Raw genomic sequence first — 18,503 nt, 5'->3', positions numbered from 1 at the left:
TTTGTAAATGATGTCTGAGTGTTGGAGCATGCCCCTGACTATCAGTATATAATTTTTTTTTTAAATGATGCTGTCTTGTTTGCTTTACATAAGGAATTTGAAATAATTTATACTTTTACTTTTGATACTTAAGTATATTTTAGCAATTACATTTACTTTTGATACTTAAGTATATTTAAAACCAAATACTTTTAGACTTTTACTCAAGTATTATTTTACTGGGTGACTTTCAAATTTACTTTAGTAGTTTTCCATTAAGGTATCGTTTACTTTTACTCAAGTATGAAAATTGGGTACTTTTTCCACCACTGATAAGTGGTTGTTCTTCTCTGTACACTTCAGGTTGATGAGGGGAGAGAGGTCAGTTTAACATGGACGATATAGGGAATAATTTTCCATTTCAGATGCAGGCACTGTTTGATTTCTTACTACTCTGGATTCAAGCCCATGTCTGGCAGAAATACCAGCAAACAACCCAAACACAGCACAGTTCGAAATGCCCTGACACACAAGGCTGTGTATATCATTGTACTATGAAATATACTGTATATTGTAGATACTATAAGGGTTGCTTCAGTTGGGAATCTGGTCAAACTGTGGCAATTGTGATATAGGGACTCAAGGATTTTCCTGTAGAGTTCTTTGTCAGTCTATGGAACCCCCCAGCCAAGCCAATCAGTCAACACAACAGATACCACAATCTATAGAACAACATTCAAAGAGAGACCTCTCTAGAGACAGTTCTATCTGATATTTGGCGATTGCAGGACAAGGAGAAGGAAAGGAGAGACCATTTAATTTTTGTTCACTCAGACAGTGTGAGTGTGTTAGTGCAGGTGGAATCAGAGTTGTGTGTTAGGGTGTGTGTGTCGTCACAGATTGAGACAGAGCTGTTTGTGGGTGTGTGTGTGTCGGTGTGTGTGAGTGTGTATGTGTCACTGATGCAGGGCAGTTCCTTGGGGGAGGACTTCTCCAGCACAGAGATCTGTGTGACGGTGGAGCTCTCTGTGAATAGGGTGCGTCTTCTCCTACTGTAGCTCATATAGCCCTGGGTCTGCCACTTCCACAGACGCTTCTTCAGCTCCGCCTGCACCTAGACACACACACACACACACACACACACACACACACACACACACACACACACACAGTCAGAGAGAGTGATATAGTAGTTGGGGGGAGAGAGAATTGATGGGGGGAGAGAGAGCGAGAGAGAAACTCTCATTTAAAATCACATTGAGAGGTCTGTACATGGCGTACAGTACTTAAGATAATCTGGACATTAGAGACTTGAGAAAGCAGTCTATAAGAATTTTGGATTTTCATCCTCGTCTCCGCAGTAAGAACACTAAGTGTTATTCAATCAAAGTTCTAATTCTGTCATTCTAATTATGTTGGTAACCCCCCTGCTTACTTCTCCATTCAGGAAACAGTAGAGCAGAGCCACAACAAAGCCCTAAGAAGAAGGAATAGAAAGTGAGTTGTACTGTACATCAGGCCATTTTGACTAGCTACGTTATTACAAGATCATATACAGTTGAAGTCGGAAGTTTACATACACCTTAGCCAAATACATTTAAACTCAGTTTTTGACAATTCCTGACATTTAATCCAAGTAAAAAATCCCTGGTTTAGGTCGGTTAGGATCACCACTTTATTTTAAGAATGTGAAATGTCAGAATAATAGTAGAGAGACTGATTTATTTAAACGTTTAATTCTTTCATCACATTCCCAGTGGGTCAGAAGTTTACATACACACAATTAGTATTTGAGTAGCATTGACTTTCAATTGTTTAACTTGGGTCAAACGTTTCAGGTAGCCTTCCACAAGCTTCCCACAATAAGTTGGGTGAATTTCGGCCCATTCCTCCTGACAGAGCTGGTGTAACTAAGTCAAGTTTGTAGGCCTCCTTGCTCGCACACGCTTTTTCAGTTCTGCCCAATAATGTTCTATAGGATTGAGGTCAGGGCTTTGTGATGGCCACTCCAATACCTGGACTTTGTTGTCCTTAAGCCATTTTGCCACAAGTTTGGAAGTATGCTTGGGGTCATTGTCCATTTCGAAGACCAATTTGCGACCAGGCTTTAACTTCCTGATGTTTTGAGATGTTGCTTCAATCCATATTTTGTGAAGTGCACCAGGCCCTCCTGCAGCAAAGCACCCCCACAACATGATGCAGCCACCCCCGTGTTTCACGGTTGGGATGATGTTCTTCGGCTTGCAAGCCTCCCCTTTGTTCCTCCAAACATAATGATGGTCATTATGGCCAAACAGTTATATTTTTGTTTCATCAGACCAGAGGACATTTCTCCAAAAAGTATGATATTTGTCCCCATGTGCCGTTGCAAACCGTAGTCTGGCTTTTTTTATGGTGGTTTTGGAGCAGTGGCTTCTTCCTTGCTGAGCGGCCTTTCAGGTTATGTCGATAAAAGACTTGTTTTACTGTGGATATTGATACCTTTGTACCTGTTTCCTCCAGTATCTTCACAAGGTCCTTTGCTGTTCTGGGATTGATTTGCACTTTTTGCACCAAAGTACATTCATTTCTAGGAGACAGAACACGTCTCCTTCCTGAGCGGTATGACGGCTGCATAGCCCCATGGCCCCATGGTGTTTATACTTGCGTACTATTGTTTGTACAGATGAACGTGATACCGTCGGGCATTTGGAAATTGCTCCCATTGATGAAAAACGAGCTTTAATGACTCCAACCTAAGTTTATGTAAACTTCCGACTTCAACTGTATTACGTCAAAACACACTTATTCAGACAGCGTCATCCCCAACACACGTTGCACGTCACATTCTGTACGTTGCATAAACACACACACACACACGTGAGCAGGCACGCGATACGGGCACTCACGCACACACACATCTACCTGGAAGGATCCCAGACCCAGCTCTATGAAGATGCGTGCCTCCTCTCCTGTGTTCTCTGGTAGGAAGGCAAACACCATGTAATGCATCCCAAACAGAGGGATCAGGAACAGGGTGGACTTAGCCAGCCTTCTGCGCACACACACACACACACACACACACACACACACACACACACACACAGCAATTAACACTCTAGGCCAATGCGTAGGCATTTGTTGAGGGAGCCATTACAACTGTTCTGGTCTGAGATGTACTCATCACGCAAGCGTGGTCACTGAACCATCATCGTTATGTGTGTGTGTGTGTGTGTGTGTGTGTGTGTGAGGAGGGGGGGGGGGGGACTCACATGAAGTGGCCTGTTTTGTGTCCCCTGACACCGGGAGATTTTAGCTTCTGGACCAGTATACGGATCACATTAATGAAGATGATGAAGTTGACCTTAAGCAGTGGAGAAAGTTAGGGCAGAATACTTTGCAACACAGGGTGGTTTAGGGTTGGAGTTGAGGCTAAGGCTAGGTTTATGGAGACCACGGTCAGGGTTAGATTTGAGGTTAGGGTTAGGTAAGGTTAGGTGAGTGTTAGGCTATTCACCAGCAGTGATGCAGTTATAGGCCCTTTGATAATCCACCAAATGAAGGCCACATCGGTGTCGTCCCAGCAACTACATTGGGACAGAACAAGATGATATCAGACAGTACCGTATTATAACCAATCTCCAATTGTATTACATTAGGATTCATGTATGAATTTATAGGCTACATGACCATATCAATTCAGAGTAAATTCAAAGCAAATGCTAGTTTCCATACTTACCCTCTGTTATCATAGAAGTTTCGTGTCAGAACCCACACCAACAATACTGTGGTTGGGAGACCTAACAGACACAGAGAATGGACAAACATCAGCAAGATGTTGTAACAAAGCCATGCCTCTTTGAGTTGTTGAGGAGAGAGGGAGAAGGGAAGAGAGAAAGAGAGAGAGTGAGTGTGAAAAGAGAGATAGGTGTGTGTGCGAAAGACAGAAAGAGGGAGAGAGAGAGAAAGAAAAAGAAAGAAAGAGGACAGATTGAGAAAGGTCACCTACCCCAGCCGATGAGTGTGTACCACCAGAAGTACTTATTGTGTGAGACAAAGGTGAGGGCAAGGAGGGTCTGGAGGTACATGCCCTCGACCAACAACCAGAAGTAGTTAGCCAGGATGCTGAACTGGAAGAACGCCACTGCTGATTTACACGCCGTCTGCAGGAGAACACAAGATACACACACGAAAAAAAAATGCTGTGTTTGGCTGACCCAATTGCTGGGTTACAGGCATTGGGTCACTTAGTTGTTGAATTATTTTCTTTAAAAAGGAAAATGTTGGGTTGTTGCTGATGGGATATTGAGATATGACCCAGTGAGTCAGATCAGAAGACTGGAGGTGTGGCTTAGTAGGGGCGTGGCTGCCACATAGTTATTTTTGGCCAGCCGTGAGAGTAAATGTCATTCCGGTTCATCTGTTCCGGTTCACTGACACTTGTAGTTTTAATGAGGCTTACACAAGTGTATGAGTTCTACAAAAACCCATGCATATCCCAATTTCGGGATAGTTACCACTTTGTTACAATATGTAAATAATAATGTTATTAACTTTATATTAGAATACGCAATGTGCAACAATATTCAAGGAAATGTTACATTTGCAAATTACCTGCACACTGCCACCTCCACCCCTCCCCTTCACCCTCGGGTTCCCCATCCACCATGCCAATGACTCCCTGAGACACAATCACACTTTCACACCTTTCTATAGTTGACTCTCTATTGCCTCGATCTCCTCTCTGTGCTGTGGATTTACTTTCTAAGTATAGAATTCCCCATCGCCTTGTCTGTACATACAGCCCTTTTCTCTCAACTGGACGACTTGCTCTGTTTAGAAGCATGTATCAGCATAAAATATACTGAGGAGAAAGTCTTGACTCGCTCTCTCACAGACTCGTTTCAATAACTTAAAATGTGTTCAAGTGAGATTGTGTTTACCATCTCACACTGTTCCCATACAACAAGATGAGTCATACACTCTGAAGGCAATGACATTCAATGGAGGAAAGTGCTAGGATGAAGACTTATAAAGTTTCAGGAACTTAGTATAGATCGATGGGATACTCTATGAACTTACGTGAAGTTAATGTAGATACGGTATAGAATATCTAAATACTGTATATGGTGGTGTAAGAGGTAGAAGTCACAGGGAGTTAGAGACAGTTTTGGGACATTAAATCCTGTGTAGTAAGTGTCCTTTGTTGATGACATCATGGCACTCACAGTGGACATGAAGCAGTGGTCGAAGTTCTCATCAGCAAAAAGAACCCCATCCTTGATGAAGACGGCACTGGCTCTCAGGATGAACGAGGAGAAGAGGTTGATGTGGATGTAGTTCCTGGTACAGTGGAACTTCCTGTACGGGTAAGTTAACTTCTTATTAAACTGACATCATTTCCTGTCAGGCGAATTTAGAGGGTCCATGTTTTCAAATGTATTCCCATACAATATATAATGTACCATTATAAACTATGATACCCATATGAATGCAGTCCATTCTTACAGTGTTATCTATTTATCATGTATCTGTGTATCTCTTAGGAACTAATATTGGACTGAGTATGTCCTAGTGTTACCTGAACACAGCGAATACAAAAATGGCTGATATGAGGGAGATGAGGGAGGTGGCGTATCCAGCAGTGTACACCTGACTGATGGTCAAAAAGTATGTTGTCTGGAAATCAACAGGAGAAAGGTCAAAAAGAAACATGAAGTACTGGTTTTAGTATTTGGGGGGAGGTTCATTTATTTGCACCAAATAAAACTAGTGAAAGACAACAGTACAGATAGAAAAATGGTGTGCAAGAGAAGTTGGAAACCAAAAAGGGATTACGGTGCATTTGGAAAGTATTCAGACCCCTTGACTTTATCCACATTTTGTTACGTTACAGCCTTATTCTAAAATGGATTAACTTCTTATGGGCAGGACGGTAGCGTCCCACCTGGCCAACATCCGGTGAAATTGCAGAGCGCGAAATTCAAACTACAGAATTATAAATATTTAACTTTCATAAAATCACAAGTGTAATACATCAAAATAAAGCTTAACTTCTTGTTAATCCAGCCGCTGTGTCAGAATTCAAAAAGGCTTTATGGCGAAAGCACACCCTGCGATTATCTGAGGACAGCGCCCCGCATACAAAAATCATGAAAAACATACTTCATCCAGGCAGGTGCGCCACAAATACTGCCCCCTACCCAAAAGAGGTTAAAAAAAGAAATTTCCTCATCAATCTATACACAATACGCCATAAGGACAAATAAAAAACAGGTTACGGAATATCATATTTACATAAGTATTCAGAATCTTAACTCAATACATTATTGAAGCACCTTTTGCAGCGATTACAGTCTTGAGTCTTCATGGGTATGACGCTACAAACTTGGCACATCTGTATTTGGGGAGTTTCTCCCATTCTTCTCTGCAGATCCTCTAAAGCTCTGTCAGGTTGGATGGGGAGCGTCGCTGCACAGCCATTTTCAGGTCTCTCCAGAGATGTTAAATCGGGTTCAAGTCCGGGCTCTGGCTGGGCCACTCAAGGACATTCAGAGACTTGTCTCAAAGCCTCTCCTGTGTTGTCTTGGCTGTATGGTTAGGGTCATTGTCCTGTTGGAAGGTGAACCTTCGCCCCAGTCTGACGTCCTGATCGCTCTGGAGCAGGTTTTCATCAAGTATCTCTCTGTAAATTGCTCCGTTCATCTTTCCCTCAATCCTGACTAGTCTCCTAGTCCATGCCGCTGAAAAACATCCCCACAGCATGATGCTTCCACCACCATGCTTCACCGTAGGGATGGTGCCAGGTTTCCTCCAGATGTGACACTTTGCATTCAGGCGAACATGGTTTCATCAGACCAGAGCATTTTTTTTTCATGGTCTGGGAGTCCTTTAGGTGCTTTTTGGCAAACTCCAAATGGGTCGTCATGTGCCTTTTACTGAGGAGTGGCTTCCGTCTGGCCACTTTACTATACAGGCCTGATTGGTAGAGTGCTGCAGAGAAGGTTGTCCTTCTGGAAGGTTCTCCCATCTCCACAGAGGAACTCTGGAGCTCTGTCAGAGTGACCATTGGGATCTTGGTCCCCTCCCTGACCAAGGCTCTTCTCCCCCAATTGCTCAGTTTGGCCGGGTGACCAGCTCTAGGAAGAGTCTTGGTTGTTCCAAGCTTCTTCCGTTTAAGAATCATGGCATCTACTGTGTTCTTGGGGACCTTCAAGCCTGCATAAATATTTTGGTACCCATCCCCAGATCTGTGCCTCAATACAATCCTGTCTCGAAGCTCTAGGACAATTTCTTCGACCTCATGGCTTGGTTTTTGCTCTAACATGCACTGTCAACTGTGGAACCTTATATAGACAGGTGTGTGCCTTTCCAAATCATGTCCAATCAATAGAATTTACCACAGGTGGACTCCAATCAAGTTGTATAAAGAGTTCAAGGATGATCAATGGAAACAGGATGCACCAGAGCTCCATTTTTGAGTCTCAGAGTAAAAGGTCTGAATACTTATGTATATAAGGTTTTTCTGTTTGAAGTTTTTTACATTTGCAAAAAATGTAAGAACTTCAAATACCATCAATACTTTGGCTGCATATACTCAATCATATATTTATATAATTATCATATACTGATGATTAGATAAAACAACGTAAGCTTAGCAAATTAACTTATCCAGACAGGAAGGTATTGTTGGGTTTCTGTCTGGGGAGTGAAACTTCTTAATTAGAGTTTTCACATGCATGGCACGATCACACACCTTTCTCATGGCCTTGGCAAGTGTGTGTGTGTGTGTGTGTGTGTGTGCCTTCTATTATGTAGGTGACAGAGGGTGTGTGGAGCAGTGGAGGCTCCTCAGAGGAGGAAGGGGAGGACCAACCTACTCAGTGAATTTCATAAAAGTTTAAATAGTGACACATTAAAAAAGTTCATCCTTTTTAGATAAAACAATACTAAATATATTCACGTCACGAAATAGCTGATTAAAACACCTTTTTGCAATGGTCTACAGTAGCCTCAGGAGCAAGAGAGAGAGAGAGCTAAGTTTATCCAACATATGATCTGCTGGTGTAACGGCTAAATAGCTTGCTGTACACTGTACTGTGTGGTTGTACGCTTGGATTGTGTGTTTACTAACACGTTAGTTCTAGTAGCTAGATCTGAGCTGTGTAGCGGTTAGCAGTTATGGTATGAAGGTTTGGCTTGGAGAGTTTTTTTGCCTGGTCACAGACAGCTGTTGTGTTGTGCACAGAAGTCCACAATCAAAAGGAAAACGTTCTAATTTTGTTGTGTTACAGCCTGAATTTAAAATGGATTAAAATTAGATTTTGTGTCACTGATTAACACACAATACCCCATAACGTCAAAGTGGAAATATGTTTTAGAAAACAGTACATTTTTTCAAATGAATAAAAAAATGAAAAGCCTAAATGTCTTGAGACAATACGTATTCAACTATTTTGTTATGGCAAGCCTAACCAAGTTCAGGAGTAAAAATGCCGTTAACAAGTCACATACAGTGCATTCGAAAAATATTCAGACCCCTTGAAATGCAAACATTTCTTAAAACCTGTTTTCACTTTGTCATTATGGGGTATTGTGTGTAGGTTGATAAGGGGAAAAAAACAAATTAATCTATTTTAAAATAAGGCAGTAACGTAACAAAATGTGGAAAAAGTAAAAGGGTCTGTATACTTTCCAAATGCACTGTAATAAGTTGCATGGACTCACTCTGAGTGCAATAATAGTGTTTAACATTTTAAATGACTACCCCATCTCTGTACTCCACACATACAACTATCTGTAAGGTCCCTGCGTCGAGCAGTGAATTTCAAGCAAAGATTCAACCACAAAGATGAGGGAACTTTCCTATGGATCGCAAAGAAGGGCACCTATTGGTAGATGGGTAAATAAAGCAGCCATTGTATATCCCTTTGAACATAATGCAGTTATTCATCTTACACTTTGGATGGTGTATTAATTCCACCAGTCACTACAAAGATAGAGGAGCCTTTCCTAAATAAGTTGCTGGAGAGGAAGGAAACCACTCAGCGATTTCACCGAGGCCAGTGGGGATTTTAAAACAGTTACACAGTTTAATGTTTGTGATAGGAGATGACTGAGGATGGATCAACAACATTGCAGTTACTCCACAATACTAACATTAATGAATGCTGCAAAGTAAACGTTTTGTCCTGAATACAAAGCGTTATGTTTGTACACAACATTGTTCCAACACAACATTTTCAAGAATGATGGTGGTTGCATCATATTATGGGTATGCTTGTCATTGGCAAGGGATTTTTTTTAGGATAAAAATAAAAGGAATAGAGCTAACCACAGGGAAAAACTGATTCAATCATATCAATATATATTTGTGTTTTATTTTCCATTAATTAAAACAATAAATATAATTGTTCCTCCATTTTTAAAATACAGAGTATTTTGTGTAGATAGATCATTGACAAAAATTGTATCAATTTTATCCCACTTTGTAACAACAACATGTGGAAAAAGTCAAGGGGTGTTAATACTTTCAGGTAGCTGTAGCTATACACTGATCTCTGGACCTCTGGACCTGGAAAAACTTTGCAGAGAATGAACGATGAACGAGGAAAACACACAATACTGTTTGCTATAGCTTGCTCAACATGTATATTATTCTTCTGGCTTTATCTAGAACTTTTTGTAATACTTTACCTTGCCTCACTGGCTTGTTAGCGTCCTAGGTGGGTTGTCCCACGAAAAGCCATCCGTTAAAGTTTTAAGTAGAACTTGTGCACCAATATTTAATTTAAAATCTTGTTATATTAAATTAATTGTGGTTTAATATAGACCACAGAGAATTCAATAACATTTTTTTTATCTGAATAAAGGATTGCTTAAAGTGCCAAAATTCATTATTTTGACATGTTCCTCAGTCATCCCTGTGTCACTTCGAGGAAGATTTTAACCCACTTAATCCCAACATTTATCCACGTTTCATGTATGTCTGTCCCTCATTTTAAGGTCAAGACTGTTACATGAACTGAACTCTTGTTACGGTGAAACAATTCCCCTTTTTCAAAGGAAAAGAAACATTGTACATCTAATAGTCAAATCATAGAGTAAAAGCAGGTGAGCTGGTTCTAACTTTTTTGGACACTTTCTGGTGTTTTGTGGTGGAAAACTGAGCAGGTCGAGCATAACACGTCAACCCTGTTACCCGTAGATAGACAAGCTAGAAATGTTTAGCATTCAGTTTCCACACCCTGTTGCACACAAGCTTTCATTCCCCTTGTCACAAGAGGATGTATGGCTCATTCATGAAGAAATCGTCAACCCTGGTATGGTCAACCCTGTTACTTCCTTTGGTCGTAATAGGCACTTACTAATAGTAATATTTTTTTTTCCCTCTTGAGATGTTTAAAAAAAATATATAATTATATTTCTCACTTCTTTTACACTTCTCTAAAGGCACCGAATCGGTGGAACGACCCAGGTAATCAATGACATCTGCAATTGTTGTTAGACGATATCCATTGGATTACGTGTTTGCTTACTTGCACGAGCTGCATCTGAAGTCGGACTTGATCGCATTTACTTATATGTAAACAGACCGGTTTCTGATTCTGAACTGCAAGCATAACTTTTCATGATGCGCCTGGGAAATGGGTCTGTTACAATGAGAGTACAGTACAGCCCAGATAATTCAAACAAGCACATGACTGAATAGTTCATTAGAGGTTTCCTCGTTCAATTTGTTTCTAATGGCAGAATCAACATTCCTTCTGTCCTCAACCAATCACATTCCTTCTCCCACAGAACAAAATTGAAAGTGGAACATTTCAATGAGTGACTGAATAACAGAGTGATTAAAAGAGAATGTACATTATGTGAGTGATGTGATATCTCTAACCTGTGATCCTGTCTCTGACTCCTCTGCGAACTCACAGGCCTCCTCATATGTAGGGTACAGCTCTGTCCAGCCATCCTTCGAACAGTTCCTGAAGATGTAACCTGAGAAACAGATCAACCAATCAACCCAGCCCTGAGGGTGTGAAGGAGGAGCCACCAGAGCTGGTAGCCTGCAGGTATTTTCTCAACTAGATTTGCTCACCTCCTGCGTCCTCTCTCCTCCGTCATCTCTCGCCTCCTTTTGAAAAGGATCAAAGGGAATCGAGGAGAGGGAACGTGGACGGAAATGCACTTGTTTGAAATGAGACGATCCTTCTCCACACGCACTCTGTCAGGCAAATTACATTTACAGGGGTGGAATCCCAAAATAAATGTGTACAGTGATAAAAACAAATTAAGAACATTTTATAGATAAAACCATATGTAGCATATTGCTCTCTGACAATACAACAGCTAATTCAAAGAGGGTGTGGGAGATATCAAAACTCTTCCGCAGTATGATACACTGGTGCTTCCAAGCCAAAAGGAGGCTATCGAGGAGGGGAGGACCGTATTCTGTTTGCCTACTAATGATATGACAGTCGACCACTCAACCACTTATCGGTTTCCGGGTCATGGAGGAGAGAGGAGAGACTTTTACCCAAATTCCTTATCCCAGGCAGAACTCAGGAGGGTCGCCAGTTCATTCTCCCCTCACATACAGTAGAATAATCAGACAGAACTACAGCATTGTAAAATTGCAGAATTCCTTCAGTTCTCCAGATCAGAAGCATCATTCCCATATGGGGCACAGGGGCACTTGCCCCCTCAAAATCGTCCTGTTTTTTATTTTGAACAAAAAAAATTGTTTGTTTGTTTTTTCTCTGTAATACCACTAGCCACTTGAAGTTGGCAATAGCTAGCCCAGATTGGTTCGCAATCTCCTAACCTCATAACTAGCTACCAAGGAGCCATTTCAGGCTATCAATCAAGTTAGAGTAGCTAGCTTGTCAAACTATTTTAGCTGACATTCCTGCTGGCCAGGTTGGTAGACTTTAGAAAAGCAAGTAATAACTAAATGTACTGAATAAGACTCACATTCCTTTCAATATGTTACCCAGATTTGAGCAGAGATGTAGAGAAGCATATGTAGTTTCTTTAAAAATAACCACCAGTCAGGAGGATAGACAGCTCAAGAGGTATGCTTAGATATGCAGAAAAAAAAGTACAGATATTTTTTACAAAGATTTAAGCATAATAATTATGGCTCTAGAACACAGGAAAATCTGTTTCAAGTGTTTGAAATTTGCAAAATTCTCCAACTTACGGACGGGTAGCATGAGCACCCTCTAGAACACCCCCCCAGCCATCCTCACGTACTTTGTGCCCGTTCAGATTTTTGGGTTGCATGATGCCCCTGATACAGTGCGTTGCAATAGTTAAAGAACAAAGACACAAAGCAATGAAAGTTTACAGTAAAAGAGTGTTCAATACTTTATCATACTAGACAGTGAAATACTGTAGTTCAGAATGCAGCAGGCTAATTAATTGCCTAGGGACCTGTCTTCTCTCTGTTCTGTTTATTTCTTTATGATCATACTCATGTATATGATTGCATGTGTTGTGTTGTGTTGGTGCTGTTGGTGTGTGTGTGTGTGTGTGTGTGTGTGTGTGTGTGTGTGTGTGTGTGTGTGTGTGTGTCATGGGCTAAGGGATCAGAGGGCTGTGTGTTATTATTTCTACAGACTGATTAGATAGAGGATTAGATGCACCACAGAGGGCAATGACCGAAGAGGAGAGAAAGAGATAAGGGCCATAGTGGCAGGAAATAATGAACACAATGAAACACACACCAAACACATAGAGACTAGGGTTCAACTCCTGGCCAGGGCTACCCACAGAACTCCCAACAATATACTTGCATGGTTGGTTTCATTGACTCTTCCCTTTAACAGCCCCTAATTGACCCATTTTTGACTACAACTTCTTGGAGATGATCAGCTTGAGCAAAGTGAGGTGTAGAATCATTGATCTATCAAGGGACTCCCGAGTGTCACAGTGGTCTAAGGCACTGCATCTCAGTGTTAGAGGTGTCACTAGAGACCCTGGTTCGATTCCAGGCTGTTTTACAACCAGCTGTAATTGGGAACCCCATAGCGTGGCACACAATTGGCCCAGCACCGTTAGGTTTCGGCCAGGGAAGGAGGTCATTGTAAATAAGAATTTTTCTTAACTGACTTGACTAGTTAAATAAAGGTTAAATAAAAAATATACAAATACGATTCCTTGCCAAATAATAGGTTTTGTGTGATTAAGATTCGCAGAGCTACACCTCCCCTGGCACAGGCGGTCCCCCTGGCAAACACACACACACAACCAAACATTGATTGATTGGAGACAGCTTATGTCAATTACAGAACATTTACAATTGATTTTCTACCTGTAGCTACAGTAGTGGATAATGTTGGAAATACTGGTAAAAGCCCAGTGCCTCCCAGGGCCTCCAGCACTGAGCTAGCCACGGCACGCCTTCACCATGAGGTAGCTGCTTGCTAGCTAACGCCCCACTAGCCTCACGTCTATAGAGTTATACTGTGCTCACCCCATCAGCCCCTCGTGTCGTGTCACTAACAACACCAGCGCTTCAATCCCTGGAAAGGCAGAGGGCTTTACTGCTTCCATTTTTCAGAAATGTACAAAGACTCAGCCCAAGTAAGTAGAGACCTCAACATGACCTCTTTATTGTTGGCTTATCAGGCTGAGTTACTGGAGGGGGTGGGGAAGCATCTGGACTCGGACACCCTAGATCCGGATGCTTGGGAGGAGACTTGTATGATTACAGACCTGAGCCTCCGTTCCTCCCATAGTACCATCCAAGGCTGTGGTCATATCATGAGCCTAGTGGAGGTGGGAGAAATGGTACTTTGGCTAAGCTTATCCAGCTTCAAAGAGAAAGTGCACTATACAAATTATGGGTTCAACAAGGGTTCTTCTAAGATCCTCAAAGTTCTTCAAAGAATCTAAGGGTTCTTGGCACTGAAAATGGACCCCAAAAGGTTCAACCAAGAAGGGAAAGGGGGATACCTATTCAGTTGTACAACTGAATGGGATTCATCAAGGAACCTCCTTAGCTGGTGGGGGTTCTTGCAGGCACCTAACTGCCCAACTGAAACATTTTGATTTGAATTTGAAAGGACAGCAGGTTAAGGCACTTACCTTAAATTGAGTAGATCTTTACATTTTTCAGTTCAGGTTTGTCCCTTATATGATCTAAATTGATATTGTTTAATGGTGATACCATCTGTCTTTTCATATTTGTGCAAATTTTTCTAAAACAATGACTGGACACAATTCAATGGATATCAATTAACGAAGAGGTAAGAATATGTAGGCTATAAGAATATGCTGAAGGCTAGCTGTATTGGGTGCAGATGACTGAATTGCTCACGTTTGTGTCTGTGTCGGCAGGCACACGGACTGGGATGCATACAAAGGTATGTCAATTGGTATTGGTATGTTATGCAGATCACATTTACCAACCTCCTTCCTCCCTTATCTCTTCAATTAATATGCCACAGGCCTCTACATTATGGAGAAGGTATGTGTATGAAAACCATTATCAAAACAGATTTTTTCATTCACATTCACCACAATAACTAAGGTATGAATACTGTTGTGTGTTCTGTTAATCTTATAATTACATTTTTGGGGATTCACAGACTTCACCCTTCCTACCTCTCTGATGAATATTGATGGATTCTGGGTACTAACTCTTAAACTTGGGATAGGGTTAATTATCAGGAATCATATTTAAACATTGAGTGCTTAGGTTTAGAGGGTCTACATCAGAAGTTAATGGTTATCTGTAGGAGGAAAGTATATGGTGGGGGGAATTAAGCTTGGAATGTACTGAGTGTTGGGAAATCGATCACATATGGCAGACATTGATAATCTGAGAGAGCCATGGATTAGTGATGAAGGGGGTCGAGGTCAGGTCACGTTAAGGGACAAAGAAAAGTTTATGGCCCATATCACTTATATACGATACATGAAGATACAATGTTTGTTCAGATGAGTAGGAGGAGACTCAGCCAAGGAGGAAGGGTTAAATATCAGTGCTTGTGTAAAATGTTGTTGTCTGATGCAGCTGTATTGACCCTCTGGGAAGAGTAAACTTGGTTTGAGCTTTCCTAGTGTCCGTTGTATTTTATACTCTGAGAATTAGAACCTCACAATATAACAAGCAACCTGTTCAATCGCCACGCACTGCAAAATCATTCTGGCTATGGATACAGAGAACATCAACACATTAACATCAACACACCAGAGGAAATACCCACTGGACTTGGGGCTCTGCAGATTAGGATTTTTTTATTCTACGTTGCCACTAAAATCATAATAAACTGAGAAATAAAATGTGGTGTAATGGTTATGCATATTATTATCATTAATAATAATAATAATAATATCAGGGGTATTTAAAAAACTGTACCCCAAAAAGTAATTCAAAAGGTTCTTTGAGGATCCATTAAAAGAGATTATTTGAAGAATTTATAGGGATTCCCTTACAGTTTCAATATGAAGAACCCCTAAAGGGTACTCCAGGAACCTTTTCTTTTTAGAGTGTGGACCTCCTGGATGCCCCAGGGACACACAAGGAATTGTTCAGCCCCACTGTGACATGTGTAAAAAGGGAAAAAAAGGTCCCAAACTGTCATTCTGATTCCCATGTACCATGGGATGAGCATGAGGGGGGGCTGGGCAACGGGTTCAACCAAATATGAGCTGCTATACTGTTGCAGGTATCATCCGGATATTGAGAACCGGTAAGTAACTGTAAGTGCTGTAGTCTTACTGGTACAGTAATATGTACCGTTCTTTCATAATGGGAAGGATCACTAAAACCATTAAAATACTTTTACAGAACTGCAAGAAAACTAGTATCTGGTGCAAGAGTGTTTACCCCAGAGCAGGAGACCCACATTGTAAATATGGTCATTGCAAATAACTGCATCAGACTCAGAACTGCAGGACCACATAATGGCATATAACACCATATTCCAAAACGTTAACAGAGTGAGTCTCTCTGCACTGTCTCGTCTACTGAAACGCAACATAATTAGGATGAAGCAGCTGTATAGAGTCCCTTTCGAAAAATGAACTCAGACCGTGTGATACAACTGAGATATGAATATGTGCAGGTAAGCTATACTATCCTGTCATTGGTACTGGATCTGGAAGTGTATGGTGCTACATCATATTGACTGATCCCTGTCTTTTCGTACTGTGCTACATTGTTTTGTCTCTTTCAGAGAGTCATGGAGCTAGAAGTGCATCATGAGCTAATATAAGTGGCAAGGCAGGTTTCAACCTTGCAAAAACAAGGGGCCGCGGCAGAAATATCATCGGACACCGTGCCATCATCAACGTCCTGGGACAACGTGGTGGCAACAGAACAATGTGTGTGGCTATTAGTCAAAACGGCGTCCTTCACCATCATGCAATCTTAGGCCCATACAACACTGCACACATTATCACATTTCTGGACACCCTCCACAACAGACTAATCCCTAATGACCAGTGGCCAGAGCATCAGATACGTTATCATCTGGGACAATGTTAGTTTCCACCAGGCTGCTGTGGTCCGCAATTGGTTCACAGGTCACCCACTTTCAATTGCACTCAATCTCTCCCCCACACTCTCCGTTCTTGAATCCTATTGAATAATTATTCTCTGCATGGCGTTGGAAGGTGTATGATCTCCAGCCCCACCAACGCATACCCTTTCTACAGGCAATGGAGGAGGCTTGTGGAGACATCGGTCAGGGGTCATGCCAGGCCTGGATAAGGCACTCCAGGCGATACTTTCCACGCTGCCTAGCTCAGGACAACATCGCATGTGATGTGGATTGTCTTTTTTTCTAGCACAAATGTTTGTTTTTTCTACTGCTTTTTTTTCTTTGAGAAGTGTTAGAACATTTTGAGAATAAAAAACAACTTTTCCCTCATTTGTTGTAACGATCTGGGTGTAGTGGGTGCGAAGTCAGGCGCAGGACGCAGATATTTCAGGGTAGTGCTATTTAATGCACAAACTGCGAACATAAGCCACCCCACGAAAACACAGGGCGCACACAAAACCAAATGCCCCAAACACGGGGACTAAAACAGTCCAGCAAATAAAAACACGAACAGGAAAACACGTTAACCTCTAACGTGCACACTAGTCACACAAACAATCCAGCACAAAGAGCAGGCTGGCTAATAAAGGCCAACTAATCACCAAATAAACAACAGGTGTAACCAATTAACAGACAAGAGGGGGAGGGGGAGGGGGAGGGGGGGGGGGTGAAAGAATCAGTGGCAGCTAGTAGGCCGGTGACTACGAGCGCCACCCGAATGGGAAGGGGAGCCACCTTCGGTAGGAGTCGTGACATTTGTATTGATAGTGTGTTATGTTCGGAAAACACATCCATACTTTACACATTTGGATACCTGTGTGTATGTGTGTTTGTATGATTAGACTTTATTGCAAACTGCTATACCCTGCACACAGTTAAGTGTTTTTCATTTATACTATCAGTGCTTCGTGTGCTTATTCAAATGGTTTGTGTGTACTGTATTGATGCAAAAACATCATTTTTAAAAGAGTTAAGAGTTTTGCAAGAATCGTTTGCTTTTGCCAGAGATGTGTACTGTTTTGCTGGTTTGGTGTAAGGTTTTGTGGTTAGTGTGTAGAGTTTTGCAAAAAATAGCCTATAGTTTCAAAGATAGTGCCTAAGCAATCAGAAAAAAATGTAATTCAATTTCTGTGCATTTTGTTATTCTCATGTTTTACGTACTAGTTATATTATGTGTTTATGCTGCAACTCTTATTTGGGTGTGAATACTCGTACATTCAGATGTACGTACATTCAGCTGATATTCTTTGCTTCGTTTTCTACACACAGTAAGCACATGGCATGGCTGCCAATATTGCATTATGGGAGTGCGTGCTGGTTAGGCTCCGTAAACATCATCTACAGTAGGTGGATGTTGTGTTATTCATGCCTGGCTGTATGTTCTGTATCATCTGCACATAGTGTTATGGCATTCTTGCTATTATTGCAAGAGCACACAGAGGTTGTGGTTGCCTAGAGGTGAACACTAGCTACTCCTTCCACGGCATCTTCTGGAGCATTGCAGTACGATGGCTCATCATTTTAGGATAATAGTAAGCATGTTTATCTGTGTTATCATGCATGCTTGTACATAGTGCGTATGCAGGCATCTTATACCCTGATGCAGCTCACTGAGCATGACTCATATCTACCAACTTGTGCTGTTCCAAATGTGTGGGTTCTACATGAAGGTACTAAACGATATCATAACCGCCATCGATAAAAGACAGTACTGTGCAGTCGTCTTCATTGACCTTGCCAAGGCTTTCAACTCTGTCAATCACCATATTCTTATCGGCAGAATCAGTAGCCTCGGTTTTTCTGATGACTGCCTTGCCTGGTTCACCAACGACTTTGCAGACAGAGTTCAGTGTGTCAAATCGGAGGGCATGCTGTCCGGTCCTCTGGCAGTCTCTATGGGGGTGCCACAGGGTTCAATTCTCGGGCCGACTCTTTTCTCTGTATATATCAATGATGTTGCTCTTGCTGCGGGCCATTCCCTGATCCACCTCTACG

At 41.6% G+C, this 18,503-nt stretch overlaps 1 protein-coding gene across 1 annotated transcript in view; it reads right to left on the bottom strand.

The window, feature by feature from the left end:
- Positions 1 to 208: 208 nt before the first annotated feature.
- The window catches only part of LOC110520956 (pituitary adenylate cyclase-activating polypeptide type I receptor-like), a 50,513-nt gene continuing 32,218 nt past the window's right edge, over positions 209 to 18,503 (bottom strand). Inside the window, exons 5-14 of the mRNA XM_036968941.1 lie at positions 10,853 to 10,953; positions 5,540 to 5,637; positions 5,187 to 5,319; positions 3,968 to 4,121; positions 3,698 to 3,758; positions 3,476 to 3,545; positions 3,231 to 3,322; positions 2,884 to 3,013; positions 1,415 to 1,456; positions 209 to 1,093 (exon numbers count right to left, since the gene is read on the bottom strand). Coding sequence (XP_036824836.1) covers positions 806 to 1,093; positions 1,415 to 1,456; positions 2,884 to 3,013; positions 3,231 to 3,322; positions 3,476 to 3,545; positions 3,698 to 3,758; positions 3,968 to 4,121; positions 5,187 to 5,319; positions 5,540 to 5,637; positions 10,853 to 10,953 — 1,169 coding nt within the window. The 3' untranslated portion in view covers positions 209 to 805. The remainder of the gene's footprint in view (positions 1,094 to 1,414; positions 1,457 to 2,883; positions 3,014 to 3,230; positions 3,323 to 3,475; positions 3,546 to 3,697; positions 3,759 to 3,967; positions 4,122 to 5,186; positions 5,320 to 5,539; positions 5,638 to 10,852; positions 10,954 to 18,503) is intronic.

This window comes from Oncorhynchus mykiss, chromosome 30 (assembly GCF_013265735.2).
Source record: "Oncorhynchus mykiss isolate Arlee chromosome 30, USDA_OmykA_1.1, whole genome shotgun sequence".
NCBI classification, from domain to species: Eukaryota; Metazoa; Chordata; class Actinopteri; order Salmoniformes; family Salmonidae; genus Oncorhynchus; species Oncorhynchus mykiss.
The sequence above is the reverse complement of the archived record's forward strand: the minus strand, read 5'-3'. Positions and strand labels throughout refer to the sequence as shown.